The sequence below is a fragment of the Pundamilia nyererei genome, unplaced genomic scaffold (genome assembly GCF_000239375.1).
Source record: "Pundamilia nyererei isolate P.nyererei 1_Seehausen unplaced genomic scaffold, PunNye1.0 scaffold00401, whole genome shotgun sequence".
Lineage (NCBI taxonomy): Eukaryota > Metazoa > Chordata > Actinopteri > Cichliformes > Cichlidae > Pundamilia > Pundamilia nyererei.
The window spans coordinates 87,924-99,748 of record NW_005187802.1 but is presented as its reverse complement, the minus strand read 5'-3'; the positions used below and the strand labels follow the sequence as shown (position 1 = coordinate 99,748).

General features: G+C 38.8%; 1 protein-coding gene across 1 annotated transcript in view; it reads left to right on the top strand.

Annotated features, from left to right (window-relative positions):
* The first annotated feature begins 1,774 nt into the window (after window positions 1-1,774).
* Window positions 1,775-11,825, top strand: part of stk11ip (serine/threonine kinase 11 interacting protein) — a 37,538-nt gene continuing 27,487 nt past the window's right edge. The window contains exons 1-11 of the mRNA XM_005753101.1: window positions 1,775-1,891; window positions 3,741-3,808; window positions 6,652-6,854; window positions 6,945-7,019; window positions 7,114-7,209; window positions 7,288-7,395; window positions 7,482-7,553; window positions 7,656-7,785; window positions 8,100-8,203; window positions 9,818-9,907; window positions 10,195-10,236. Of these exons, the coding sequence (XP_005753158.1) occupies window positions 3,742-3,808; window positions 6,652-6,854; window positions 6,945-7,019; window positions 7,114-7,209; window positions 7,288-7,395; window positions 7,482-7,553; window positions 7,656-7,785; window positions 8,100-8,203; window positions 9,818-9,907; window positions 10,195-10,236 (987 nt within the window). The 5' untranslated portion in view covers window positions 1,775-1,891; window position 3,741. The remainder of the gene's footprint in view (window positions 1,892-3,740; window positions 3,809-6,651; window positions 6,855-6,944; window positions 7,020-7,113; window positions 7,210-7,287; window positions 7,396-7,481; window positions 7,554-7,655; window positions 7,786-8,099; window positions 8,204-9,817; window positions 9,908-10,194; window positions 10,237-11,825) is intronic.

Sequence of the window (11,825 nt, the reverse complement as noted above, 5' to 3'; positions counted from 1 at the left end):
AAAAAAATATGAATTAATGACTGGATTTAGTCAAATCATGAATAAACTGAACAGAGTTGCAGATAAAAATAGTACATGAATTACTGAAAGAGTAAGCCAGTAAACATAGCTGAACAATTCAAACTGTTAGCATAATTTTTGAGAAAAACAGTAATCTGGAAGTAGTTCAGATCACATTGAGATCAGATCAACATGAGAGGTGTTGCTGATGACAAGGCTCGTGAATCTATCGGTGAGGTCATTGCCGATATATTAGATAGGAAATGTATATGCTTCAATAGCACTTAAAGCACATAAATACCTAATTAAAACTAAAAATTCCTAATTTGAATAAGCCAATAGAGTTCCATCTATCTTGAAAAGAATCTCTCATTGTTGATGAATTATTCAAACTCCTATCTAGCCAGTGGAGAGATGAATCACTATCTTACTGATTAATATGATGTATTTAGTTAATTTTACACTGCTAGGCCTCACTGCAAGCCTGTTACTTCACAGTCATCTCTAATTTCAAAATGCATTGTCATTTAAAACAAATAAGAATAAAACCGAGTTTACTAAGGTTATTGGACTCTCCTGGCATCTTATCAGTGAAAACAAGTCCATTTTTTACACTTTGACAATGAATGAGTGCACTGTTTAAAGTCTGGCTTTGATTACTGACTTAAATACGGTTTCCCTTTACTTGGATTACTGATTGGATAAGTAAAAGCAATGAGCAGGGAGTTAGGAAAATAATATATCATCCTGTTAGTGGGGTTAGTGGGAGTTACCAAGGTCACACGAACAGCAGATACGCAGCTGGATTATGACTTCATATTGTAATTAACTGTCAAAACTAGTAGACATGCATGCATGGGTAACCTCTTCCTCCCAGATGAAGGTGATCCACTTCATACATTATGTAAAGGTTCAAAGGTTTGCTGATGCTGACCTCTAGTAGCACTATGACTAAACTGCATGTGGAATGTATTGTACTTCATTTCTGCTGTATGAAATTTAGAAGGGTTACCACCTGGAGGTTTGAAAACATGTTTGATAACATCAGTGTCACTGAATCACGGCCATGAGGCTTTCATTTATTGTCTGCGGTACAGGTTTTTTTTTTTTATTTGGCCAAAGTAAAATTACTAGCATTTGTGCAAATCTCACTTTGGATTCTATTTTTTTTAGGTGAAAAGAAAAATGTAAAATTAAATAAATAAAACTTTGGGACTAAGGGGTTAACTGAATATGCACTCAGGTCTCTTAAGCGGGTAAAACGCACAGCATCTTACTGAATGGAAATGTTTACCAAATTACAGAGCATAAATCCTTACATGGAAATGTTCGCTTCACAAGTCCCAAATGGAAAAATGCTTGTGTGTTTGTGTGTGTGTGCGAGAGAGTATGTTTGTTTGCTGCCTAGCAACAAGTGATGCATGTGCAAATTAGGAAAGTTCCTGCTTTATTTGCTCATGCAAATCATTGTAAAGTATCTGTTATGAAGCCAAAAGTGTTACCCAATAAAACAAAAGGGCTGCTGAAAACTGCTTTCCTGGTTTAGATCAGTTAAGTGTACAGAGGTTAAAGCTTGTCACCTGGTTACATGCTATGTAATCACTGTACATGGACGTGATTGTCTTGTAAACCTTCACAGTATTCTTGATTATATTCAGATTTATATTCTGCTTTCTATTATAGTTGACCTACCTGCTAAAATCAAGCTCATGTTGGTTCACCACAAATTCAATTCAATTTAATCTGGTCTGTTTTGATAGGAGTAGATGCAGTGCAAGCTCCAATGATGCCTCTTGGACACCCATCGAACTCTGTTTTTTATTGGTTGCCATGGCTGGAATCTGATTGGACCAACACCTGCCAGCAGCTGTAAAACCACAGCTACCACAGGGTCTGTGTCTTATTATATTATATGTGTCTTATTATATGGGCTTTTAAAGGGAAGAAGCCAGAAAAAGTCTTTAGTGCATGACCTTTGAAGGGTCCATGTAAGATTTGCAACACTTCTGCCTGACTTCATCTTAACTTTATGTATATATATATATTTTAATTTTATTTGCTTTTGGTTTTCAAGCACAAAGTTAAAACACATATAGTTACTGCTACTTATGCACAGATGCTCATTTTCTATGGTTTTGACATCTGAAAGTTGTATATATCCTCGCTGTTTGCAGTTGTATTTATTTCTATTTAATACAGACCATTATATGGAATCTAGCCTCTTTGCTGCAAGTGCTCCACCCAGTGGCCACAGACGTTTAAATTTCAACTATACATCATGTCGAGAAATGTTTTAGCACATGACAGAACTTTTTATTGATGAAAAAGTAGAAAATCTCTTTTTAAAAAAAGTTCTTATGCATTTCTACACGTCTGTTTCTATTTTTGTGCCTTTTAAGTAGAACGAAAAGAACTGCTTTTATAGGCTTGCTCTGTCTTAATCGTTCTTTCAGTATTTTTTGGCCATAGTTTACATCTTATATATGTATAAAAATATGTATTTTTGAATTATTGTAAGATCATAACAGAGCTATTATACTTTTGTATTTTCTTAAATCAGTTTTATTTTTGTTTCTGTTTTCTTGTTTTTAAAATTCAGATTCAGTCAGTTTCCTGATCGGGTTTGCTCATTTTAGTTTAGTTTTTATTGTTTAAAATTTTTTGTTTAAAAATTGTAATACTATATAGAGGACATATGCTGAAGTCAAGATTCAGGAAAATCTGCATAGGTATTAAAATAAAAAAGCACCACTTTTTGAAGCCAGTACTTTAAGTCTTGCAGACATAAGTATCAGGTCATCAAAGCCTCATCAGGCAAGCTGTAATAACAAACTTTACCAAACTGACAAAGAGGAAAACTAATGATATTTATTTTCTCTAAATAGATTTTTAACGTTTTAGTAAATTTTCACATTTTACAAAAATCATCTCAGTTAATTTTTATTATTTTTAAGGGCAACTTTTTATTTTTATTTCAGTTAACAACAATTTTTGCACATCTAGTTTTAGTTTATGTTTGTTTACTTTTAGTATAATAACCTTGAACTGAACGTTTGACCTTTTGACTGTAGGCAGTGACATTTATATTTATCTTTAATGTGTGCCTTTATTCAAACTGTGAGGATTTTTACTATTATTATGAATAATAATAATATTAAGAAGAAGAAGAAGAAGCAGAAAGAAGAAGAACGATTTAAAAAAAGAAGAAACTTTATTATTAATGGGCGCGTAAGAGTCATACCTTTTGGTATAACGAGGCTACCGTACACGCTTTCAGTTCCGTCATGTGACGGAGGTAAAAAATGTCAACATCACTCTGCGCTTGATTGCCACAATAACAAATGAGCACCATAACGTGGCGTTTCTTTGTGCGCCAAAATTAATATGCTCTACTATAACTAACACCTTGATGTTAGCAATCCGGCTGTCGGCTGTCATTGCACAGGTATGTCGTTTTGCTTACTTATCGGGATACTTTAGCCGAGCTAACTGCTAGCAATAGCAGAGTTTTGGATGCCTATGTCAGTTAGCGTGTCTAAAGCTTTGAACGCTAACTACATTAACACGGAAAAAGTGCTTATTAGCCCGAGGCTGTGGTATAGTTGTCTGTAGTCGTCTTTTGTTTTTATCAAATCCGCTGAAACAACAGCACGAAACGTACTGAACGCGTGCAAGACAAGCTTTTCTGTTTTTAATTTCCGTGAGTTGTGTACTCAGGACTATTTCTTGAATTCTTACAGGATGGCTGCACTTCAGACGGGCCACTCTCCTCTCGTACATAGCTTGGCCACGCTTCTCCGAAATAACGGTATGTGCCAGTGTGACACTGTTCCCTTTCCGTACAAGATCCGTCCAAAAACAGCAGCATGTACAGGATCATGAGGCGGTTAACTCATGTTGACAGGTTCAGGACCATCCAGGTTCGCTCTGTGAGGAAAAATAATAATCTAAGAGCCTTCAACCCTTCCCCCCACCCCAAAAGCTGATTGCGCTTTAAGCTATTTCAACAGACGATGTATGAGATAATAACTGAGCCAGCCTAATCCCCTATTCATTAATAATGTAGGGGTTTTACAGTCTGTTTACAGATAATGTTTTCCTTTTAATTTGTCTGAGGAGTTATTTGAAAGGGGGTGTTATATTATTGAGAGAAATCAACCATCCATCTATTGTCTTCCACTTATCTGATGCTGGGTCACATTCACAGCAGCCATACTTTCGAGTCCCTCCTGGGGGATCCAGAGGCGTTCCCAGATTTAACCATGCACGATAAAGAAATGCTGTTGTTTTAAATGAAAGAAATCTGTCAATAAGCATTGTGTGCTTAAATTGTAAGAAATACATGTGTAAAGTTTCAGAACAAGATTTAGTTGCTTATCGCTGAGACTGTCCTGTAATTATAAAACTAAGTTTTCGTTAATTTATAGAAAATAGGAAATCATTTTCTGTGCTTTTCATTTTCTGTGATTTTCAGTAAAAATGGCATCAAGGTAATTTTTACTATGGGCCCGCTGTAAAAAGAAGTTCCTGGAGCAGATAGTGCTAAATTTAAACAACCTTTTCTGTCATTTAAATGTTTATCTATTACTTAATTTCTGAATGTCCATGTGGGAGGTTTTTATCACTAGAACAAAAACTTATAAACTTATTTAAAAAATTGATAAAAAGTCCAAAATTTATGCCCTCCTTCACATTTTTCGAAACTGTCCAGTGGAGCCTCTGTTGTAACGATTCTGTGCCCGGGCCTTAAGTAATTACCTCACCTCTAAGGCACAGTCCAGGTAAAGGGTGTATTCACTGCCTTACTCTTTTGGTTGTTACCCAGAAGTCATGACCACAGGTGAAGGTTGTGGACGTAGATGGATCAGTAAATCGAAACTGTCTTCACCACAACGGCCTGGTTCAACAGCCGGGTTTCTGCTGACGCCGCGCTAAATCGTCCGTCGAGCTTCCCAACACTCGTGAATGAGATCCCATGATATTTGAACTCACTCGCCTTGAGGCTGCCTCTCTTTCCCAACCCAAATAGAGCATTGCACTGTTTTCCCAGCAGTGAACCGCTTCGTCAGACTCAGAGTCGCTGGCTTTCATGCTCGGCTGCAAACCGCTCCAGTGCATGCTGATGGTCATGCACTGATGAAGCCAACAGAACCACATCATCACCAAACAGCAGGGATGCTATTCTGAGGTTCCTCCTGTCCACAGAACTCTCCAATATGAACTAAATACATGAATGAGAGTGGTGTTAATAGTTCACTGATAATGATTCATTTTCAGAAATGCAAATTATTTAGCCGACATCAGACCACTAACAACAGTATAATACGGTAGTTTGATTATGATTTTTTGTGTGTCTAACACACTCTCAGCCATTTGCCAAGTTTGTGATCACTAAAGCCTTTTTTCCACTGGCACCTACTCTGCACAGTTTCTGCATTTTTCAGTTACAAGTACCATCTCAATGTGGGTGGGGTCGTTACAACAAGGCTGCCCAAACATCTCAAGACCTCAGTAGTATGCGCCACAAACACAACACAGCAAGTGAAGGTTTTGGTGGGAGGCGTGTGTAAACACTTCCCTTGTTACCAGGTTTAAAAAATGGCAGGTTTGAGTCTTGGGAAGGAGTCGCACTCGTGTCTCTTTCAGTGTAGTCGCTGCCTGGCCGATTAGCGGCATGCCGTCCGTTGACGTCACATTTTTGGCTCAGATTGGCTCGCTTAGAACCGGGACCAAAGTGATACTAAAAAGTATGTGGTACCAGCTACTACCACCTAATGGAAAACCTTAAAAACTGAGTCGCGCTGAGTAGAAGTTGGTGAAAAAGAGGCATAGCTACCTAAATTACTGAGCTCCACTGACATCCAACAACAATAATATTCAGGTGGATGCTTCCAAATCTGTAGCACTGCATTGGAGCTACTCATTCATTCTGTAGCTGACTAACTTGCAGAGGTGGGAATCACCATACATCCCACGATACGATATTATCACGATACTTAACGCACGATATGATATTATTGCAATTTTTAAAAATATTTTGCGATATTCAGATTCTGTACATAAAGGTAAACTTTATCAATATTCATTTTATCTAATGTCAAAGTCTCGCACTCAGTCTTTCTCTCATTTCAGTCAGTTTTATTGTTGACAAACTGAACGGTTTGTATTACAGTCTAGTTCAACTGAACTGAATGCAACCATCTGGTACAATTATAGCTATTTATAAAAACTATGCAGCCCATTCAGCAACTGAAGAATTTGACAATAAATTAAAACAAAATATAATTTTACATTAAATAAAAAAAAGTTTTAAACTTAATTAAAATAAAACATGTCTTAAATTAAAATAAGTAAACTGTCATGGTTATTGCTGCCAAAAAAAAAGTTAAACATATTTGGACAGTGAAGGAATGTCAGGGTTCTTGCTCAGAAAAAGGATCAACATGCTCTGAAGTCAGAGTTCCAGTCCACAAAAACCTTTTTTGTAACAAAATATCGATTTCTGCTGTCCCTGTATCGATACATTATTAGCAAACAAAATATCACGATACTACACAGTATCGATTTTTTCCCCCACCCCTACTAACTTGTCACTTGTGAGTCAAATCTGGCTGATTACTTTAAGCATGAAAGCTCGCTTTCACCCTTCAGGTGACATGGTGCTGGACGGCAGCAGCACGCTGACCCTGCCTGCTGCCACCTTGCAGCAGCTCACAAGGCTGTTTGAGCAGTACTTGCTATCCCGGAGCCAGCAACACGGGTTCCTCGCACTGCCCTCCCACCCAGCTGACACCACTTCGCTGCTGCAGCTGCAGTTCCTGTTTGACATCCTGCAGAAGACCGTTTCCCTCAAGGTTGGTTTTAACCCAGAACTTGGTTCTTTCACATTGAGTCCCAAAAAGTTGGCCCTGCCAACTAATTTCTGACTCGCTGTGTGTTTGCAGCTCATCAACCCGCTGGGTGTGAGGCTCAAGTCTGTGTTAAAAATTTTCCCTTTCAAGTCTCTGAAGTGTTTGGAGGTAATGTGTGAATACTTCCTACTTTCACTTCTTGTTGTTTAAGGTCACAGGTATTTTACATTATAACTCGTCTCTGCTTGTTCTTCCTCACCAGCTGAAGAGAATCCCCCCTCACTGTCTTGAGGGCCTCAGAGGAATTTACTCCCAGCTGGAGGTTTTTACCTGCTCAAAAAGCCTCAGTTCCTTGGAGGTACTCCCAGCCGGTAGCATGAGCAGGTTTCATGAGAGGACCAAAAAGCTCAGTGATTTATATGATGTGCATTTTTAGGAGCTGCTCTCTCTGTGTGGAGGTGATCTGAGCTCAGCACTACCGTGGCTTGAACTTCACACCCTGAACTTCAGCTACAACTCCATAGTTTGCCTTGACCAGTCACTGGTGAGACAAGCAAATACACAGATGTGTCATTACTGATTCATAAGCATAAGGTTTCTATCCAACCTCAACTTCTTCAAATCTTACAGAGTTTACTGAATGTCCTGAAATCTTTGGATCTAAGCCATAACAAGATTCAGGAGTGTGCTGAATTCCTAAAGGTTGGATTGCTATCAGCATTTGGTTACATAGAATCTAAGCTTTATTTGTTTATTCTGCAATTTACAGTAATCTTGTTTTACTTTATTTTTGCTTTCGCCCAGGCTCTGACTGAGCTGGAACACTTGAACCTGGGCTACAACTGCCTGCAGAGGGCGCCAACACTCGGTATGAGTGCTAGGGCCAAGCTGGTCACACTCATCCTCAGGAACAACGAACTGGAAACCATCAACGGTAGGAACAACTGTTATCAGTCGCAGGCTTCCCGTACTCTTCTTAAAGCCCAATTTACCTTCTCAGCAAAGAGACCAAATAGTGATGAAGCTGGTAGATGAGGAAGCAGCGTGAAGATATACAAACTTTATTGCCACTGTTTTGTAAGATAGTTTTCTTCATCACACAGAGACATTTTTAATAAGGGAAAAGAACATGAGAATTTAATTACACAACTTAATGTTTGGTCATTTTTTTTCCTTTAAAACCAGTGCTCTTGAACTTGTGCATGAGTTTGAATTCACTTGCATCATTGGCATCTCTCATCAAAACAGGCGTGGAACAGTTGTCTTCTCTCCAGCATTTAGACCTGGCCTACAACATCCTGCTGGAGCATTCCCAGCTGGCTCCTCTCTCCCTGCTGCACTGCCTCAACACAGTAAAGATGCACACATGCACACATTTATCCTTAGATGATCAAATTTACATGACACTTTGTTACTGCTCCCAGTGAGGTCAAGCGATTAGGGCTCATTGTTTTTAAATCTGCTTGTTAGCAGGTTTCTTCAACCATTTTGGATGGATTTGCATGAAAACGTTACAAAAGTGGGGCTGGGCTAAACTGTTGGAATTCATCAGGATCCAGTATTTGTTTTTTGTTTTTGTTTTTTGAAAGAGTCTGTAACATTGCGATACAGAGGAAATATTTTACCTCACATCTCTAGAAAATACTAATGAGGTTGACTTTGAGGTCCCCCAGCTGCCTGAGCTTATAGCGGCATAACTAAACAATGGTTTAAAGGTACAATAGCCATTTTCTGAGTTTATGTTATAGAAAAATAAAGTTGTACTCATCAATATACACAGATTAGTGTGTAATTACATCTTCCAACAAACTGATGTGTTCTTATAAACTTAGATTTAACCCATTAAAAATGCACAGGTGCCGGCACTGGTTTGTGCCACAAACATCTTGAATACAGTGGACGTCACTGTTCTGCCTAATCATATTTTATCTACGTGGTTAGAGACTGGCCACATACATCCCAAAGAAGGAGAGAACTCGTAGCCATTCCCATGCTGTTCAGGCAAATTTGAATTTGTATATGCACCTTCAGACTCTAGATATGAAGGTTCATACTTTGTGTTTTATCGTCTAAGAAGGGGTCCCCTCCACTGACAAACTGAAAACAGGAAGGAAGGAGGCAACACCACCAGTATCTTAATAGAATATCATCCTCTTCTTCCTCACCTCAAGTCCCTGCAGAACTGAAGTCAGGGCCCTAACACAAAAAAACCTGCTTATTTATTCCAGATATTGTTACAGTTACTTAATGGCAACAGATTAGATGCAAAATCCCCCCATTTCTGTACAGCTGATGAAAGCTGGATGAACAATGACAGCTGGTTATAAGCTAATGTTATGCCAGCTAATGTTAGGCTTTAGCCCTGTGACACAGTTTGATTACATTCCCACATTGTATGGCAGTTTATTCACTAAGTTTCACTAACAGCAGCTAACAAAGGCTAACCGAAGCTAACAGCAGCAAAAACACTGACAGAAACGTTCAGGATATCTTGAACAACTCACCTCAGTATCGCGCTAATCAAATAGAAGTAAGCTTCATTGACTCATCGACTTGTATCAGACTCTTTTCACAAAGATTTATAGCCTCACCCACAGTAAATAGGCATGTACATATATTGACAGCTGAGGTAAAGTGTGGACTGACAATCTTTACGATTTGATATCCCTGTGTTGGTCCTACATCATCATCATAACAATAGTGGTCCAGCATTAATGTCGCAGCTGACCAGTGGCATCTGAGCACTTAGCTAACATTAGCCAGGAAGTTAGCTAATGCTAATAAAAGAGTTGAATTCAGTTAACTTCAATCAGCAGTCTACTGACATCTAGTGGTGAGGTTTTACACAAAAAACTTTAAAGTCATGTAATCTAGCCTAAGATTTTCTGCCTCCTTGTCTCAAACTGGGAGGTTTTTTTTTCCATAGGTGAGTAGCTAAGAATGCAAACTCTACTGTCTTTTTTCAGTTGAATCTGGAAGGAAACCCACTGTACTTCCAGAAGACCCACCGCACCTCCACAGTCAGACACCTCTCGCCAAAAGCTGCCAACACCAGAGTGAGTGATAAGAATTGTAACTGAATGTATTATGCATATATATACTTTTAAAAGTTTACCTTACATTTCCAAAGAAGGATGGAAATGTGATGTGAAAGTATTGTTTTTAAGTTCTAGTAGCCTCTGGGTCATCTGTTCTCCAATTTGTCACAAAGTGCAGCTTTGCTATTCACACAAAGGTTTGAGCTGCAGTGTGTTTCTGTGTGAGTGGCTGCAGAAGCTTCCCAGAATTGCCTTTCTTGTTTTCACCCAAAATTTCAGGCATTCCCTTTTTTCTTTCTTTATAGCTCAAACTTGATGGCACCCTACTGTCCTCATCTGAAATATCAGTGAGTCTCACTCTTAACATCACTTCATCATCTCACAGTTTAAAAGCTTGATACTAAAGCAGATTCTCTTCAGAGTGACTCAAAAATTCATGCGATGTAAATTGTTGCTACTTGCTACATTTATTTACTTTGTATTAGGGCTGCTCAATTAATCGAATTTATTTTTTTTTGATCAAGGTCTTTTTATTGAACAAAGAATTGCTTCCAACAACAATTATGGCAATATTAACAAACAGTCCTGCCCCCCCCCATCCAGAACTGTGTAACTAAAACCCAGCCAGAGAGGAAGGAAGAGATAAAATAAAATAAAATAAAATTACAGATACAAAGTAAATAATAAAATAAATGAACAACAGCAAGGGGAAAAAAAAACAACAACAAAAAAACCAAAACAACAAAAAAACCCAAACCCCCCCCCCACTCACACGCACATTAAGCCAGACTTAATCTTTCAAAGTAAGTAAGAAAAGGTTGCCATGTGTCATAAAACCTCTGAACCGAACCTTTTACAGTGTAGCGGATCTTTTCCAGCTGAGTATAGTACATGACATCCTTAACCCATTGCCCATATACAGGTGGAAGTGGCTCTTTCCATTTCAATAATATCATTCTACGGGCCAAAAGAGTGCAGAAGGCCAGAAGATCAGAGTGTGATTTGGAAAGACTAGCATCACAAGGCGCCACCCCAAAAATAGCTATAAACGGGCAGGGTGCAATTGGAACATCAAATATGTTGGACATGGTTTCAAATATGCTTTTCCAAAAGCTACCCAGTTTTGGACATGCCCAGAACATGTGAAATAGGGAAGCAGGCTCTCGTTTGCACCGGTTACATGTGGGGTCAAACCCATCCTTGATTTTGCTCAGTCTAGTTTTAGACCAATGGAGACGGTGAACAACTTTGAACTGAATCACCACATGTTTAAGGCAAATAGATGACGAAGAAATTCTATTGATTATCTTATGCCAAGTCTCATCTGCAATCCGTTGGCCAAGATCACTTCCCCATCGTTCCCTAAGTGATTGCAATGTGGACAGCCTAAAATCACTTAACAGCTCATAAACATCACTTATAACCCGCTTAGCATTTGGTTTAAAATCAAAAATATCATCCAAAAGGGATGGAGGTGGACAGGACGGAAAGCAGTCAGTATTAGAAGCAACAAAATTCCTGAGTTGTAGATACCTGAAAAAGTGTGACTGAGGGATCTTCAACTTGTTCACCAGCTGTTCAAATGAGGAAAAGATATTGTCCGTGAAAAGAGCAGTCATTGATGTTATTCCAAGCTTTGTCCATATGTTAAATACCTTGTCCGTTAAGGATGGGGAGAACATGCAATGTCTATGCGGTGGTGCATTAAGAGAGAGTTCAGTCTGTTTAAAGTGCCGTCTGAGCTGATACCAATTAATCGAATTGTAATCACGATTACGATCTGGGCTTTCAACGATCATTAAAGATGACTGAGCCGATTATTAGCCCCTCCCTCGTGCTTTACTCTCGCGCTGCTCCGTGTGGCAAATCGAGCGCACCTCTCTGCATTTTGAACACGTGTCACAACAATTAAGAGCAGCGGTCTCCAACCTTTTTT